Raw genomic sequence first — 18,426 nt, forward strand, 5'->3', positions numbered from 1 at the left:
CTTACCTCCAGCACTCCTTTAAATCCCCACTCACTGTCACTCCTTTCATTCCTCACCACACTAAGCTGTCACTTCAGACTCTGCTCCTGCTTCTCTGAGCTCTCCAGGCAGGTGAGGTTCTTTTTTCTCCTGCAAAACTGCAGCCTGGACAGTCTGTTGTTCACCATTTTTTTGCCTCTTAAATATTTTGACTTTAAACTAATTCATGACCTTAAACTAATCCCTTGGAAGAGGTGGAGTCCCCATCCCTGGAGGCAGTCAAGAAAGGTGTGGCCATAGCACTTGGGGACATGGTTTAATGGCCATGGAAGGTTGGACTCGATCTTGGGAGGTTTTTTTCCAACCAGAACTATTCCATGATCAAGGCACAAAGCAAGTGGAGCACTAGAGAAATGTTGTCAAAGTTTATTTGTGTTTACACTGTACAGAACACATTGAGCAACCCCGAAACAAGTCAGAAAAGTAAATAAGGGAGCAATTTAAATAATAAACTGCTGCTTTTTCTTAATTTAGCTCCTTCTGAAACAACATTCAAGGTGTTTAAGGAAGTCCAGACTGAGATGGACCTCCCTACACATTTTTTTTTTCAGTTTTGAAAGAGCTTTTAAATAGGCTTAAAGGTTGGCTTTGAGTCATTGTAGTTCCTGTAACAGAATTCACTTATTCTTGTGAATAAGTTATGCCAAGAAAAAGGCCTTTAGCTGACAGACTTGTACCTGATCCACTGGTTGGGGCCACGCACCTCAAAGGGTGGCTCATTGTAGTAGATGTGGTTACCCAATTCTTCCAGCGGTGGCTCTGGGTCAGTGGTAGCAAACTGAGCAGCTTCCTCGATCTCCTTCCTTACTGCCACGTCAATTTCCTAAGCACAGAATGGATGCTGGTTAGAAGGCAGCTCAGAAAAGGCAGCATTCTGAATTGGGGAGACCTGAGAGTAGCCTTCCAGTACCTGAAGGAGGCCTACAAGAAGGCTGCAGAGGGACTGTTTGCAAAGGCCTACAGGGACAGGGCAAGGGGCAATGGTTTGAAATGAGAGAAGAGCAGATTGAGATCGGATGTTAGGAACAAGTTCTGCACCATGAGGGTGCTGGAACACTGGAGCAACCCAGGGAGACAGTTGAGACCCCATCCCTGGAGGTCTTCAAGGTCTGAGCAACCTGATCTAGTGGAGCTTGTCCCTGCTGACTGCAGGTGGGTTGGACTAGATGACCTTTGGAGGTCCATCCAACCCAAACCATTCTCTGACTGTTATTCAGAATTACTGTTAACACTATAAACATCAGTTAAAAACCTGGGAGAACTCCTTCCCGACTCAGCTGCAGCACTTGTTCCTTTTGGACAGTACCAAAGGAACATGACACCATGGAGCCTCTACATTTACTATTCTGATTCTACCAAGCACAACGTCAGTGTCTTTTTTTTCCCCCCTTTAAACCGAGTTGCTGAAATTACTTCCATTTGTTAGAGGGTTCCTGGCTCCTTCACAAGGATTTTTGACTACTGCTCACTGCCCTTTCAGAGACTCACCCCCCTGCCTAGTTGAGGCAGCCTGGGTAATTTTGATTTCCAGGTGTTAGCAGATGAGAGGAACTGCCTTTGAAACACTGACAGCCACAGAGCCTTGCACTGCTGAGCTACACTCACCACCCAAAGGCAAAATGGCTTTCCCAGCAGACTGCAGCCTTAGCTGCTCTGCAACGAAACTTAATGATGTGAAACTTTAAAGACCTTCAAAGAACCTTCAAAGTGCTGCCCACTGCCCCAGGATGTGCTTTCCAGAGATCATTAAATGTGGGAATGCTTAAATAGCACCTGAAAGCTGTACCTTTAATTCTTCTATGCTAGCAAGGTTATTGTTGACCATCCTGTCCTTCAGCAAGGTAATAGGATCACTTTTGCTTCTCACTTCTTGGATTTCTTCTCTAGTACGATAGCTAGGAGCAAAACAAGCAAAGACATGAACTTCTGCAGTGGCAGCTCTCAACAGGGGTGAGGGGCTGGACACAGCTCACTTGTGGAAGCAAGTGTGACCAAAGAGCTGTCAGGCATTCAGTGAGACATACAGGAGCATTCAGCAGTCAGGGGGTGACACAGAATCACACAGAATCAACCAGGTTGGAAAAGACCTTTGAGATCATCAAGTCCAACCTATCACCCAACACCATCCAACCAACTAACCCATGGCACAGAGTGCCTCATCCACTCTTGTTTTAATCACTTCTAGGGACAGTGACTCTACCACCTCCCTGGGCAGCCCATTCCAATGGCTCATCTCTCTGTGAAGAATTTCTTCCTAACATCCAGCTACATCTAAACCACTTCTTAGATCTGCAAGAAGCAACCAAGCTGAAGTGGCTTGACTTGAGCAGGGAAAGGAGAGCAATCCCAGCCTGGGACAGTGATTAGGGGCTGTATAGCTTCCTTCCCATCACCCTGAAAGAGAGCTGCAGGATAGTGATTCTATCCTATTCACTTCCCATTCACTCTAAGTTTCCAAGGAAGCAGTGGGATACACTGGGATCTACTTCATGCAGATCAATTCAGCTGTGCCATCTGGCACAATTCCCATCTCTTTCTGACACCTCCACATTTGTGTAGAATTTTAGCTTACAGGATTTAAAGTACACTAAAATTTTGGGAACGCTGTTGCTGCTGCTTTTCAGTCCAAGCTTCATTAGAACACACCATAAAGGCCTGCTGAAAGCAGAATTCCTCAATAGAAAGTACAGAAGGTTAATTTAGTTTTAGACCAAGCACAAAAATCAATCTCTTAATGCTGCAAGCAAAACACATATGTGACATGGCCATGGATTATCAATGAGATGAGGGATCAGGCTGCTCACAGCAATGACATCATCACCTAGAGAAGCACCTCACAGTGGGTTTAGGCACTGAACCACAGTTTCAGGCCTTAGCCCCCAAAGCTGAGTTTCAGGCCTCAGGACCCCAAAGCCAAGTTTCAGGCTTTTGGACCCTGAACACAGTTTCAGGATCTTGAAGATGAAATACTTAAAGGTTTTCAGTGAATGCCAAGAAAGGATGTCCCAGTACCTTATTCCAGGGTCACTCATACTGTGGCCATGGTAACGATATGTCTGTAACTCCATCAGAATAGGGCCCTAAGAAATAATAAATATTAATTTTTAATAGTAACAACAATATTGTTTATTAGTAGTATTTCTTAATAATATTTTTTTTAAATAATAAAAAGGTGTTACCACCTTGAGCATCCATTTTTTGGTACTGGCAGAATCACCTCTCTCGCCCTGCTGGCCACACTGCTTTTGATGCAGCCCAGGCTGCCACTGACCTTCTGGGCTGCAAGCTCACACTGTCTGCTTGTGTCCAGCTTCCAGCACCCCCAAGTCCTTTTCTGCAGGGCTGCTCTCAATGTCATCATCCCCCAGCCTGGACTGATATCTAGGATTGCCCTGAGCCAGCTGCAGGATCTTGCAGCACTTTGCTATATTGAACCTCAGGAGATTCTCCTCAGCCAACCTCTCCAGCCTGTCCAGGTCCCTCTGGATGGCACCCATCCTGTTCTTCAGTCTTATCAACTATCTGACAAGCAGAAAACCTTTCACAGCAGAATTTGTCAGGGGTAGAAATGTTGGTAGGTATGTGGGTAGAAATTATGAGAGAGTAGTAAGAGACACTTTTTTTAGTGCTTGGTTAACTACCACTTGCATGTTAATAAATTCTTACTAAATTAGAGACAAACTCAATTGCTTTACAGGTTCAATAGTGTGGAGAAAGAAGGGAAATAAAAATCAAATGAAAGTTTCAACAGTGACTGGAGGAAATGGTGTAGATGAGGAACATTTTATGATGCAATGATCTGGCTAAGAATGTCTCTTACGAAAAGGAATGAGGACTGCAGACTTACTTTTCCAGATCTGCAGTACTCAGCTGCAAACTTGGCTGCTTCTCGAACGCAGAGAATGTCCATGCCATCCACCTGAGGAGCAGAAACAACAAAGATAAGGCAAAACAATGCCAAACCTCACAGCTTCCAATCTCCATACTTCCACAAATGCAACAGGAATTCAGTTTCAAGTTTTCCTATATACAGAAAAGTATTTACAAATGTATTTCATACAATCATTAAGGCTGGAAAAGACCTTTAAGATCATCAAATCCAACCTCAACCCAACTACTGTGCCCACTAAAACCATGTCCTGAAGCACCACAGCTACAGCTTCTTGAACACCTCCAGGCATGGTGACTCCACCACCTCCTTGGGCAGTCTGTTCCAACCCCTCACCACTCTCTCAGGAAAGAAGTTTTTCCTAATGTCCAATCTAACCCTCCCCTGGCACAGCTTCAACCATTGCCTCTCATCCTGTCACTGATTACTTGGGAGAAGAGACCAACCCCAGCCTCATTCCATCTGTGGAGAGACTTACAAATGAACCCATCCATGAGTACATTGTGCAGGTGTGTGCACAAGCATCCCCTCACTTTCATTTTCCCCCAGAAAAGCAGCTGTGACTGTCCTCACCCTGAGCCCTGGGATGAAGTCTCCTCTTCTGTAGTAGTCAGTGCTGGCTGCAGCTCTTTCAACTGATGTTCCCATTCCATATCGATTGTTCTCACAGATGAAGACGCAGGGCAGCTTCCACAAGGCAGCCATGTTGTATGTCTCAAATATCTGGCCCTGAAAGAAAAAGAGCAGGGTACATCTAGACAGAGAGCTCAGCCTTCTGCCATTAGGCTCTGCAGAAAGCACTTCAGTTGTACAAGTTAGCTAAGAGAAATTTTAATACTAAGTGTGGTCCACGACCTCCCTGGGCAACCTGTTTCAGTGTCTCACCACCCTCACTGTGAACAGTTTCTTCTTATCTCCAGGCTAAATCTCCCCTCTTCTAGCAGCCTATTCCAGAGTCTCACCACTCTTTTCCTCAAGAACTTCTTCCTCAGCTCCATTCTAACCCTGCTATCCCCTCAGCTTCAAACCATTCCCCCTTGTCCTGTCTCTAGCCACCCTTATGAAAAGTCCCCCTGCAGCCTTCCTGCAGGATCCCCTCAAGGTATTTGAAAGGAGCTACAAGGTCCCCCCAGACTCTTCTCATCCAGTCCAACCCTCCTGCCTCCAGAGGAGACTCCACAACCTCTCTGGGCAGCCTGCTCCAGTGCTCCAGCACCCTCACAATAAAGAAGTGTCTCTTCATGTTGAGGTGGAACCTCCTGTGTCCCAGTTTGTACCTATTGTTCCTTGTCCTATCAGTGAGCACCACCAAAAAGAGCCTGGCACCTTCATCTTGACACTCACCCCTCACATATTTATAGACATTGATCAGATCCCTCTCAGCGTTCTCTTCTCCACACTAAACAGCCCCAGGGCACTCAGTCTGTCTTAACAGGAGCAATGTTCCAGTCCCACAATCATCCTCATATCTCTCAGTTGGACTCTCTCCAGCAGGTCTCTGTCTCTCTTGAACTGGGAAGCCCAAAACTGGACACAATATTCCAGGTGTGGTCTCAACAGGGCAGAGCAGAGGGGAGAGAAGAACCTCCCCAGACCTGCTGGGTCAGCTCTCCTTTTTATTCTGAGCTGCAGCCAAAGCTCCCTGTTCAGCCAGGCTGCTGTTCTCTGCCAACAGCTCCTCTTACAGCACACGAGGCCAGCCTGCTCCTGTGCCTTTAAGACTGACTTCATGAAGAGTGTGCAGCCTTCCCGGACTCCTTTGCCCTTCAGGACTGCTGTTGAGCAGTCTCCTAAACAAGTCAAAGCCTCCCCTTTAGAAGTCCATGGTGGCAGTTCTGCTGCACCCTCCTCCCACACAACAGAGTGGGAGAGAACCTCCCGAGACCTGCTGGACACATCAGCCTAAGTTCCAAGCCAGGCATTGCCAGGGTTGCAGGTACTGCAAAGACAGAGTGAAAGGTACTCTCCAACTCCTATGTGGCAAGGCAGGGCTCACACAGCTCCCAGAAGGCAAAGTGATTACCCACAGGCACAGCTCTGCTCAGAGACACAGCAGACAAAGCTGCTTTACCTGATTGGCTGCACCATCCCCGTACAAGGTAAGACAAATTTCGTTTTTACCAAAGTATTTACAGGCCAGTGCGATCCCAGCACCCAGAGGAACCTAGCACAGACAGCAAGACAAAGCACAATTTTAGAACAATGTTTACAGGAGTTAGAGACAAACAACTTGTCAGCTGCAAAGAGTTGCTGACGCTGGCAGAGGTCACCCAACAAACAAGTCATTACTGACCCACTCCAGCACTTCCCAAACATAAACACTAACTAAATCCTCCATTTGATGTGGCTCTGTGGCAGCTGAGTAAACAAGAATGAAGACATAGAATGGGTTGGGTTGGAAGGGACCTCCAAAGGTCATCTAGTCCAACCCCCCTGCAGTCAGCAGGGACATCTTCCACTGGATCAGGTTGCTCAGACCTTGAAGATATCCAGAGATGGGGCCTCAATTGCCTCCTTGGGCTGCTCCAGTGTTCCAGCACCCTCATGGTGCAGAACTTGTTCCTAACATCCAATCTGAATCTGCTCTTCATCATAGCCACAGAGCAATGGTGTCTGCATACAGCTCATACCACGGGAGGAGACATGAGCCACATCCAACACCTGCTTTAAAGCAGAAGTCATGCCCATACCTGAGCACCAACAATGCCATTGCCACCATAGAAGTTTTTGGTATACATGTGCATGGATCCTCCTTTTCCCTTCACACATCCTCCTTTTCGACCTGAAACATGAATAACAAGCAATCCCTTTTATTTTTTTCAGAGGAAAGATACTGTACAAATGGGAAATCTCATTCAGTTCCTGAAGTCAGTAACACTAAGCCCATATCACTGTCATTAGATAAGACACAGCAGCCTCTCCCCAAAGAGAACAGGCTGCCCAGGGATGAAACCTTGTCCCTGAAGACATTCAAGATCAGTCTGGATGTGTCCCTGTGCAGCCTGATCTACTTGGAGGTGTCCCTGCTGCCTGCAGGGGAGTTGGACAAGATGACCTTTGAGGGTCCCTTCCATCCCAATGCAATCTGTGAAGCTGTGAATTATAAAACTGCTTTATTCTCCTGTCACTAAACTGCTCCTAAAGCCTCAGTGCACTTTCCACACCAACAGCATTTTGAATTTGAATTAAAAAACTCTGAGCCAAGTACAGCAGCAAGCAAATCCTCCTCTCAATTAGCACAGACCTGTAAGTTCAGCAAGGATTTCCTTCACAGACACTCCTCGTGCATAGGTGAAGCCATGAACTCTGTAAGCTGTTATCACATGGTCTGTAGGCTTTATGGCAGCTTCCAGCCCCACGCAGCAAGCCTCCTGTTACAAAGGAAAAGGAAGTTTAGCAATGAAGAAAAAGCACACACCTGCCAGCCAGCAGTGTGGCAAGGGCCAGCTAGGATCCTTTATATCTCACACAGCAGCAGAAATCAGAAGAGCAGACACAGGACACTGCCCTAAATCCCAAGGAGTGGCAGGCCTGGAGTTATCAGAGCCTTGGGCTCTAAATTCCTATTTCACTGTGACTAACAAAAGCAGGCAGCAGGGGAAGCTGCAAAAACCTAAGGACTTTTTCTACTCCACTGTCCCAAATTAAAGATGTGAACAACAGCAATTCAAAAATGGCAGGGGAATGGACAGGCAGCAAAGCTTCACGAGTACATGAAGTTCCTTCTAGCTGTTGCTTTTTAGTGGGCACACAAGCTATGAGACATTGCAACAAAAAACATCAGTGAAGCTTGAGAAGGAGACTGTGGGCCTCCAAATGTGAGGAATTTCAGATTCTGCAGTTGCTCATTCTTCACATTCAGCTCATCTTCAGCTGCCCCATGCCCCTACTTCTTCACAGGAAGGGTTCTCAAACATTGGATTGTTCTGCCCAGGGCAGTGCTGGAGTCACCATCCCTGGGGGTGTTCAAGCAGTGTGTGGAGCTGGTGCTTAGGGACATGGTTTAGAGTTGACCTGTAGTGCTGGGTTGAGGGATGGACTGGATGTTTCTTCCTATTGCTGTCCCAAGACCTCAGGGACTCCCTTGTGTGCTAGGACATTGCTTTTAAAGAAATAATGAATTAAATCAGCGATCCAGCAACAGCTTCAGATGCTGTACACAAACACACAGTTCTAGATTTCCTCTCTACTCAAATACAGTAAGGTAAAGCACTATAAAAACCTCTTGGGAAAACAATCAAATCTTACTTGACCATCATATAAGTGGCAGAAGCCACGGATAATCTTCTGCTTGTAGAGCTGGTCAGACTTCAGCTCCATGCGTCGTATGGTCTGCATTGTCTTGTAGTAGTGGAGCCCTTCCTCTCGAGTCAGCACTGTCGTGGTACCAGGACCTTCCTCCAGGCGGTGGAGGTCACACTTCTGCAAAGTTGAACAAGCAGTTGTTCCATGAAAGTAATTCATCCTGGTTATGAACTGCAGTTCAGGGAGTTTGGGGTTTTTATGCTGTGCCATTTTCAGAACGCACTACCTTGCAAAACCTGCATTTGCAGGTTAGAGTAACTGGTAAGGTTTGTAAGCTCGGGGCAGCGTGGCTGGAAAGCTGCTGGCAGAAAGGGACCTGGGGGTGCTAATGGCCAAGCAGCTGAACAGGAGCCAGCAGTGTGCCCAGGTGGCCAAGAAAGCCAAAGGCATCCTGGCTGGGATCAGCAATGCTGTGTCCAGCAGGAGCAGGGAGGGGATTGTCCCCTGGCACTCAGCTCTGGGGAGGCCACACCTGGAGTATTGTGTCCAGTTTTGGACACCTCAATCCAAGAGAGATGTGGAGGTGCTGGAGCCAAGGCAGAGGAGGGCAAGGAAGCTGGGAAGGGCCTGGAGAAGAAATCTGATGGAGAGCAACTGAAGGAGCTGGGGATGGTTAGCGTGAAAAAGAAGAGGCTGAGGGGAAACCTCATTGCTGTCTACAGCTACCTGAAAGGAGGTTGTGGAGAGGTTGGTACTGATCTCTTCTCATAGGTAATTAGTGACAGAACAAGAGGTAATGGCCTCAAGCTATGACTAGGTAGGTTTAGACTAGACATTAGGAAAAAATTTTTCCCAGCAAGAGTGGTCAGGCATTGCAATGTGTTGCGCAGGGAGGTGGTTGAGTCACCAACCCTGGATGTGTTTAAATGTCCTTTAGAAGTGGTGCTTGGGGATATGGTTTAGGGGTGAATTTGGTAGAGGAGGGTTAATGATTGGACTTGGTGATCCTGAGGGTCTTTTCCACCCTGAATGTTTCTCTGATTCTGTAAGCTGTTTCCAAATTCAAACCAGTACTTTTCTAACTGAAAAGGTAAGGGGGGCAAATCCAGATGCCAAAAGTCTACAACTAGCCCTTAAACAGAATGTCAGTATTAAGTATTGAGCTGCTTTACCTTAATTTCAAAGGTAGCTTCACTTGCAAAGTCTGCATAGTTGCGCGATGCCACCACCACTCGAGAGGCCTTGGGAAAAACAAAAGACAAAACCAAACCATGAGCACTACGTAAACAGAATTATCAAGCAAAAGTAGGGGAATTCTCAAACAATTTTGAACATCACTCCCAAACTGAAATAATCTGTGACTTAAACTCACCAGTAGTATATCCCTGTGACATTAAGAGAACTTCTTAGAGGACACAGTCTCAAGCTGCACCAGGGGAGGTTTAGGCTGGAGGTGAGGAGAAAGTTCTTCACAGAGAGAGTGGTTGGCCAGAGTCTCACCACCCTCACGCTGAAGAGCTTCTTCCCCAGCTCCAGTCTAGCCCTGCTCTGCCTCAGCTTCAAACCATTCCCCCTTGGCCTGTCTCTAGACACCCTCAGGAAAAGTCCCTCTGCAGCCTTCCTGCAGGATCCCTTCAGCTATTGGAAGGCAGCTCTGAGGTCTCCCTGGAGTCTTCTCTTCTGAACTCCCCCAGCTCCCTCAGCCTGTGCTCACAGCAGAGCTGTTCCAGCCCTTGGATCATCTTTGTGGCCTCCTCTGGCCTCTCTCCAGCAGCTCTGTGTCCTTCTGCTGGGGACACCAGAACTAGAGGCAGGACTGGAGGTGAGGTCTGAGCAGAGCAGATCCAAGGGGCAGAATCCCCTCTCCTGCCCGGCTGCCCACACTCCTCTGGCTGCAGCCCAGCCCACAGCTGCCTGCTGGGCTGCAGGAGGGCACTGCTGGCTCCTGGGGAGCCGCTCAGCAACCAACACCCCAAGGCTCTTTCTTTACAGCTACTCTCAGCCCACTCTGCACCCAGCCTGAATTTGTGCCTAGGATTGACGCAAGATATCAATGTCTCCCTGCACTGACCAGAATTTTGCCTTGACTGAACAAAGAATTTATTTGGAAAAACAGAACAAAAACCCAGCTGATTTCTGGAGTAGGAACCACTCACTCTTTTGTTTCAGTAGGATGAGAGGTTGGAGGAATGCAAAGCAATAGCAATGCAGGGAATGTCACTTAAGCAGGTAACAGCACAGCCACTAATTACACAGCAATATATAAGGTCACATGCCTGAGGACACATGAAACACAGAGCAACAGAGAGGGTAGCATGGCAGGAGAGAGGTAAGAGCTATTAACTAATGAACACCTAAGTTTGTAAGTTTCATTGCAGCATCAGTGAAGTTTGCAGATTCACCATCAGGCTGAGAGCCCTGGGGCTGTTTAGTCTGGAGAGGAGAAGGCTGAGATCTGATCAATGTCTATAAATATCTGAGGGCTGGGGGTCAGGGACAGGGACAGGCTCTGCTCACTTGTGCCCTGTGATAGGCCAAGGGGCAATGGATATAAACTCCAGCACAGGAGGTTCCACCTCAACATGAGGAGGAACTTCTTCACTGTGAGGGTCCCAGAGCCCTGGAACAGGCTGCCCAGAGAGGTTGCGGAGTCTCCTCTGGAGGCTGTCCAGCCCTGCCTGGATGCGTTTCTTGTGTGCAGGTCACTTGTGTGACCTGGTCCTGCTCTGGCAGAGGTCCCTTCCAACCCCTAACATCCTGTGATCAGACCTGATGCTCATCTGCCCATGCATACGCCATAAGGAATCTCTGTCTTCTGGGGCACAATTGCATTGCTAATTAACTTACACCTAAATTTCAAAGGCTCCTTTAACCACAGAATTCAGGTGCATTTAGCTGAAGGTTCATGCTCTCCAATTTTTGAGAATATCCAGGTTAATGTCTCAAAAAAAAAAAAAAAGGTCTGATTGATAGGTATAAAGCTTGCAAAAAAAAAAAAAACAAACACCACCAAGGGAAAACTCAACCCATCTAGGTTACCTGCACTGCTGTATATTTGATTTAACAATTTTGGGATACCCCCCCACCCCACCCCATTATCAACTCAGGGATACCCCTCCTGCCCCATTAAATATTTAAACTTCTTTATTTAAACCATGTCCACACTGTTTACCACAATGCAGCAGTATCACCAGTGAGGAAAAGCTATTTTACTTCCAGAGATGGAAGTAAATCAAGAGCTTGGAATTTGTGGAATCACAGAACAGATGAGGTTGGAAGAGACCCCTTCAGGCCATCTGGTCCAAGCTCCCTTCTGTGAATCATAGAATGGCTTAGGTTGGAAGGGACCTCAGAGATATCTCCTCCAGCCTCCCCTCCCTCTCAACTAAACTGCTCAAGGCCTCATCCAGCCTGGATACAACAGAGAAGTGACAGGGAGGAGTCTGTACAAAAGTTGTGATACATGGACAGTGCATTTATCAAGACCAAACCTTGACAAGACTGATTCAGGCCTTACCTCACTAACAGCTCCCTAGGTGAGCAGCATTTGGAAGGGGAAAAAAAAAAGAAAAGAAAAAAAAGAGTAAGTAACTACAATAAAAAAATCAGAGGAGAAGTCAGCAAATGATTAGCTAACTAAAACATTGCAAGAGGTGGTTTCCCTACAGGTAAGCACTGCATCATGGAAATCCACCTCCATGCTCTGCAAACTACCCCACATATATATAAAATACTGCTTTGTGGATTAAAACTATTTCTATTTATTTGGTGATTTAGAAATGCATAGGAGTAATTCAAGGAAATATTTATGTATTTATGTATTTGTGAATCACTAGGATCAAAAAAAAAATCAGTATTTAGATATTCAAAGCAGACTTAGTGTTGAATTACAGGACAATGCAGTATTTCAGGAGCAGGCCAAGTACCTGTAATAAAAGTCTAATTTTAGGCACTTGTATTTGAAAATTTTAATAAATTAGCAAATACTTTTAGATATCCACTTCCAAAATACACAGAGGAAGATGTTCTGGTAAATCTGCTCTCGTGTACCCACCTGCTTTTCCCACAAGAAATGGATGCTTAGGTAAAGTAAGACAGATGCAGATAACACTCTCAGTGGCAAAAATGCAACTGAATTCCCATTAGCAACAAGTATCCTCTAACACTGACCTGGATCTTCTTGTGTTATTTTTTTTTTTCAGCAGGGTTACCTTTTCCTCACAGCCATTATAGTGGATTAAGGAGGATGGAGAGGTAAGAAAGCTCACACAGAAAAGATAAAACACAACAAATAACACACATAATGTAACAAAAACAACAAAACTTGCAAAAACTTCAGGATGAGATGAAAAGAGGCTACTGGCTGAGCAAACCAAGGTGAAGCAGCTCAGAAAATCCATGGCTGAATTTGACTTGGAATGAGAAGAATGTTTGCACCCTGTTTAGGATCTGACCTGTGCTGACAGGTATGTAAATAAAATAAATCAAAGTAGAGGGCCCAGAAAAAAAACAAACCACATTTCAGGAATGAATCAGAACACTTCATATGTACTAAAACCATACCCAGCAAAGAGATCACTGCCCACAGAGCTGACAAGAGCCTCTGGGCAGGTCAGCCACAGCTGCTGGCTCCCAAGTAACCCACAGTCCACCCAGCCCCACTACTGGAACGCTCTGCCCTCCCCTGACAACACACACATGTGGCCACAGGTACATCTGTCCCAGATTTTAACTTCAGGAAGAAAATAAGCCCCACAGGAACCTCATGCCTGGGCAGCAGCCATGCTGTCTGCTTCACCAGCACGCTGGGCAGGTATAAAACGTATTTACAAAGTCAGCTCCTGCACAGAGTCAGATTGCAGTGGGTTGAAAGGAACCTTCAAAGGTCATCTTGTCCAACCCCCTTGCAGTCAGCAGGGACACCTCCAATGAGAGCAGGCTGCCCAGGCACACATCCAGCCTGATCTTGAATGTCTCCAGGGACAGGGTCTCAAGCACATCCCTGGGCAGCCTGTTCCAGTATTTCACCACTCTCATTATGCAGAACTTCTTCCTGATGCCCTACCTAAATCTACCCTGCTCCAGTTTCAAACCATTCCCCCTCGTCTTATCACTCCCAAGTCCTTTGTATATAATCATCCAACCAATTCCTTATCGATTGCACAGTCCACCCACCAAACCCTTATCTCTCCAGCTTTGAAAGATGTTGTGGGCAACTGTGTGGACTTTACAAAAGCCCAGACAGATGACATCTGTTGGTCTTCCCTTGTCCATTGATACAGTTATGCCATCATGCCAGGTTTGGCCAGGCAGGACTTGCCCTTGGTGAAGCCATGCTGACTGTCTTGATCTCCGCCACATCCTCCATGTGCTTCAGTAGAGCTTCTACGAGGATCTGTTCCCTGCTCTTCCCCGGCACAGAGGTGAGGCTCACAGAGGTCAGTCATCCCCAGGGACCTCTTTTTTTTTTTTCTTTACCCTTTTTAAACATGGATGTAATGTTTCCTTCCTTCCAGTCTCCAGGGACATCAACTGACTGTCAGGACTTGTCAAATAGCTTTGCAACTAGCAACCATTTTATTTTCCTGCGGCATTTTACACCAAGTGGGGGAAAACCCTCCCACTTTGTAATCATTTTCTTTTGCCTCTGGAACGATGCAAGCGGGCTGCCGTGACGGAGAGGCTATTGCAAAACGCCAAACCCGTGGATCTCTCCGCGGCAGCCGTGCCGTGCCACCGGGCCGAGCCCCGCAGGCTGCCTGCCGTACCCGGGTCCCGGGAGGGTCAGGCCCCACCGCTGCCGCGCTGGGGAAGTGACGGCACAGGCCGCCCCCGCCTGCCGCAGCCCTCTGCCGACGCAGGGCCGAGCGCCAGCCCCGCGCTGCCAGCCCCCTGCTGCCCCTCCGCGCGCCTTGAGGCCCGTGGCCCCCGCCCTCCGGACAGGCGGGGAAGGGCCGCACTCACCGTCCTGCCTGCGGCGGCGGCGGCGCCGGCCGGGCCCTGCAGCACCCGAGAAAGCACGGCCAGCAACATCTTGCGCATGGAGCGGGGAGGGGCGACAGTGCCTGGGGTAGGTCCCTGTCCTCAAGTCTCCTTCAGCCGCCGCCCCGCCTGCCCTTCTGACGGCCAACCGAGACGCTCCCGGACGTGACGGTGCCGCCGGCCGGGACTCGCTGCCCAGTTCTGGGGCCGAGCGATCTTTCCCCTGTGTGCCGCCAGGCGGCGTGCGCGCGCACAGCGCGGGTGCGGCGGCGCGAGTGAGGCGGCTGCGGGCGCGGGGCGCTGACGGCGGCGAGCCGCAGGCAGTCGGGCACCGAGAGGTGGACACCCGGCCGAGGCCCTGTCAGGGCCACCCGCTTGGTGCGCCCTCCTGCCAGGGAGATTCTTGCCGGTGGGATTGTCCTGCCGACTCTCCCTGCACCTTGTGGGGCCAAGCTCGCAGAGAACGCTCCGCTCGAGAGCCCAGGTCAGGGGTTTGTGCGGCTGCCTCCTGGCGGAGGCGCGGCGCAAGGACCCCCTCCCAGGCGGTAGGGGCTCACGGGCCGGGCTTTAAATGTAAAAAAAGATTTAATTTGTTCAAAAACGTCGGCAGTCTAGCAGGCCTGCCTGTGTTCATGCAGACCTGGGGCAGCCCGATGCGAAAATGAGTGGTTTGGACAGGTCACCTCTTCTGTGGCCGCGCCACTTCCCTCGGCTGTCGTTACTGCCTCTGGTCTCCCACCCACCCACCACAGCCTGGGGCTGTGACAGGGGGTGAGTATTTCCAGCTCTGCTACGCATGAGTTGGTCTTTGTGAGAGCACTCCCCAATTTTTATATGCATAGAGTATCTAAAGTGTTAAACCTTTTAGTTTCACAGCCATCCCACCCCTGGGAAATGCACTAGGAAGTTAAGATGTGACTTAATGCTCTCGCATCACTGCTGCCTGATTCCTCAGCCAGCCTCCTCTTTCCTTCCCGCCTGCTCACTCTGGCGGTACACGCTGGGTGGCAGTGGAGTGTCCAAACCAGGTTAACCACTTGCACTGCTACCCTGGCCTCACACCTGGCCGTTTGCTCCTGCCCTTTGTTTCACGTTCCTGAGTGGTGCTGACATCAGCACTTGCATAACCCTGTAGCTGAAAACTGAGCAGATCCAGCTGAAAGATAGCACCTCCCAAAAATTCCCAAACAATAACAGAAAGTAAATGATGTTCACTTGCTGGCATCACAGATGCTTGTGTCTGCTGAGTACGAGGGTTGTACAGAGCTCAGCACATTTTGTTGCACCAATGGTAAATGTTTAAGTGTACCTGGCACTGAAGGCATTTTCCTCAAGCTATACCCTCAGGGTTTCATCAGAGAGGGCAGTAAGTGGGTGTCTATTTCCAAAACACAGCTTCATCTGGCTCCCTGCTCTGCTGTTCCCATCTGTCCCTGGCTGTCTGGGGTTTATTATTACACAGGATGCTAGCAGCCAGTGTGATTTCTTCCTCATTATATCACAAACACAGGTAGCCATCTCTCCTGACAGTATTTGTCCAGATGTTATGAAGAAGCCCAACTCTTTGGTTTGGGTTTGGTTAGTTATTGACTAGAAAAGCAAACCTGATGGAGTGGGTCCAGAGGAGGGCCACAAAGATACTCAGAGGGCTGCTATGAGGACAGGCTGAGGGAGCTAGGGCTGTTCAGCCTGGAGAAGAGAAGGGCCTGAGGAGACCTAAGAGCAGCCTTCCAGTACCTGATAGGGGCTACCAGAAGGCTGCAGAGGGACTGTTTATAAAGGCCTGCAGGGATGGGAGGAGGGGCAATGGTTTAAAATGAGAGGACGTTTAAATTGGATGTCAGGAACAAGTTCTGCACCAGGAGGGGGATGGAACATTGGAACAGGTTGCCTAGCAAGATAGCTGAGGCCTCATCCTTGGAGCTATTTGAGGTCAGGCTGGACAAGGCTCTGAGCAACTTGTTGTAGTGGAGGATGTCCCTGCTGACTGCAGGGGGGTTGGACTGGATGACCTTTGGAGGTGCCTTCAAACCCAAACTATTCTGTGATTCTATGATTTTTGTACTCCCTGGAAAGGCAGTAAAGCATTGACCTACATTGCCTACGTGACATCTTTTACTTTTCATGGTGTCCCATTATTATTCATATACTTTCTCCACTAAAACCTCTGAAAACATCCTGAAATGATTAAATTGTCCAACAGAAAACTAAAGCAGAAAGCTAATTCATGCAGGAGGTAAACAATGAAAAGGAAAACATAATGAAATCATAAGCAGAGAATGACACTAGGAAATAATATCATGAAAGATGCTGATGTAATATTTCATAATGGAGCACCTTGCCATATGGATTACCACATCCAGGGTGGGTTACATGGCAGCTGACCAAAACTCTTTGTTTTCTATTGTTCTGGGTGGGATCCTGAAACTTTATAATATTTTGGATTGCAGCTGCTGTTGCAAATATCTGCTGCTGGGTTAGAGACAGAAGGAAACATCCAGTGTTCAGGATCTGGGGATCAGCCCAGTTCACCATCCTCATAGAGTCATAGAATGGGCTGGGCTGGAAGGGACCTCCAAAGGTCATCCAGTCCAACCCCCCTGCAGTCAGCAGGGACATCCTCAACTAGATCAGGTTGCCCAGAGCTCTGTCGACCCTCACCTTGAATACCTATAGGGATGGGGCCCCAACCACCTCCCCAGGCAACCTGTTTCAGTGTTCCCCTACCCTCATGGTGCTGAACTTGTTCCTAACATCCAATCCTAATCTGCTATTCTCTGTTTTCAAACCATTGCCCCTTGTTTTATCACTGCAGGCCTTTGTAAACAGTCTCCATCCTTCTTATAGGTCCTCTTCAGGTACTGGAGGGCTGCTCTTAGGTCTTCCTGGAGCCTTCTCTTCTGCAGGCTGAACACCCCCAGCTCCCTCAGCCTGTCCTCATAGCAGATGTGCTCTAACCCCCTGATATTTTCATGGCCTTCCTCTGGACCCACTCCATCAGGTCCATGTCATTCCTGTATTGAGGGCTGCATCCAAAAGAAAACAATCCTCACCTCACTTCAGGACTCAAGATTGATGTCTGATTTTTTCTTTCTCTGCTGCCATAGGTCTAACTCTCAGAAGGCAGCAGTGTGATGGACTGACCTGCAGCTTCCAGGAAGACAGTCACAGGTCAGCTTGTAGTCACATCACTTAACTCTTGTTTCCTGTGGGGGGGGTATTCACACTGTGATATGTTTGCCCAGGTCTCCTGTGTGGCACCACATGGCAGACCATTAAATTGTAATGGCTCTTGTTTGTGTTTATTCATTTTTAAATGCTTGGAGTAAATTGGGGCCATGGAGTGGCATTTGAATGACATTCACAGATTCACAGATTGCATTGGGTTGGACGGGACCCTCAAAGGTCATCTTGTCCAATCCCCTTGCAGTCAGCAGGGACACCTTCAACTAGATCAGGCTGCCCAGGGCCACACTGAGTCTGATCTTGAATGTCTCCAGGGACAGGGTCTCAAGCACATCCCTGGGCAGCCTGTTCCAGTGTCTCAACGCTCTCATGGTAAAGAACTTGTTCCTGATGTCATTGCTCAGTGGGACTGTACTACGTGCTCAGTGGTGTGGGAATCAGGTGGCATGATGAGCTGGCTCCACTTTGTAGGACTGGGAAGGTGGTGGCACTGCCTCATCCATGCTGCTCACAGGCATCAGCCTCCAGTACTGTGCCTTGGCTTCTTCCTAGGGGTGAGCGGTGAGTTAGCGCCGAAGGACAGAGAGCACACAAGTGGCTGGACATGCTCAGATGTGAATGACTGGGGACCAGGGCCTGGGACTGGAACTAAGGAATTAAGTTATGAAAAAGAACAGATGTAGCCTTAGTTCCTTTTCCATCTTTAAAGCCTAAATGACCAACTTCTCTCCAGATGCATCCACCAGATCTAAATACACTACACTCTGAAACTGCTCAGCAGGAACAATCCTTTTTCTCTCATAATTCCCTCTTTTGAGTGTTCATTTGGTTTATCTCCTCACATTTTTCTTCCTGTCCTCCCATATCTCATCTGTTTTTTTTCCCCAAAAAAAGTTCCTTTTGTCTCTGTACCTCTTTTATTTTCCTCAGGCCCACATTGTTCCTCTACATCTCTCACAAAAAAATGTCTCTCTCCCTTTTGCTTTATTGCATCCCACCCCTTCTGACTAATTCCCAGTCAGTTTTACATTCTCTAGTAGCTGCTGCTTTAGACAGCAACCCTACTCTCAACTCACTTGTCATAC

General features: G+C 48.1%; 1 protein-coding gene across 5 annotated transcripts; it reads right to left on the reverse strand.

Moving 5' to 3' along the window:
- Window positions 1–398: 398 nt before the first annotated feature.
- On the reverse strand, window positions 399–14,215 carry PDHA1 (pyruvate dehydrogenase E1 subunit alpha 1). Of its 5 annotated transcripts, XM_054388390.1 has the most exons (12): window positions 14,138–14,215; window positions 11,691–11,705; window positions 9,346–9,414; window positions 8,177–8,350; window positions 7,173–7,299; window positions 6,619–6,710; window positions 6,000–6,092; window positions 4,502–4,657; window positions 3,887–3,958; window positions 3,052–3,119; window positions 1,826–1,934; window positions 399–862 (listed from the first exon to the last, which is right to left on the reverse strand). In XM_054388390.1, the coding sequence occupies exons 1-12, from the start codon at window positions 14,213–14,215 to the stop codon at window positions 698–700; spliced, it is 1,218 nt and encodes a 405-aa protein (XP_054244365.1). In that variant the 3' UTR covers window positions 399–697. The 5 variants fall into 5 exon arrangements, with proteins under 5 accessions (XP_054244365.1, XP_054244600.1, XP_054244520.1 ...); XM_054388625.1 differs by lacking the exon at window positions 11,691–11,705 and having other exon boundaries at window positions 14,156–14,215; XM_054388545.1 differs by lacking the exon at window positions 11,691–11,705 and having other exon boundaries at window positions 14,150–14,215.
- Window positions 14,216–18,426: the final 4,211 nt, after the last annotated feature.

The sequence above is a fragment of the Indicator indicator genome, chromosome 1 (genome assembly GCF_027791375.1).
Source record: "Indicator indicator isolate 239-I01 chromosome 1, UM_Iind_1.1, whole genome shotgun sequence".
NCBI lineage: Eukaryota > Metazoa > Chordata > Aves > Piciformes > Indicatoridae > Indicator > Indicator indicator.

What these genes read in the sequence shown, in the direction of transcription:
- PDHA1 (XM_054388390.1), bottom strand. Translation starts at nt 14,215, where the DNA reads ATGCGCAAGATGTTGCTGGCCGTGCTTTCTCGGGTGCTGCAGGGCCCG. An exon ending in GCCACTTATATGATGGTCAA is followed by an intron (nt 7,300 to 8,176) that starts GTAAGATTTGAT and finishes CCTTTGTAACAG; the next exon opens with GAGGCTTGCTGCGTGGGGCT. An exon ending in AATCCTTGCTGAACTTACAG is followed by an intron (nt 6,711 to 7,172) that starts GTCTGTGCTAAT and finishes TTCATGTTTCAG; the next exon opens with GTCGAAAAGGAGGATGTGTG.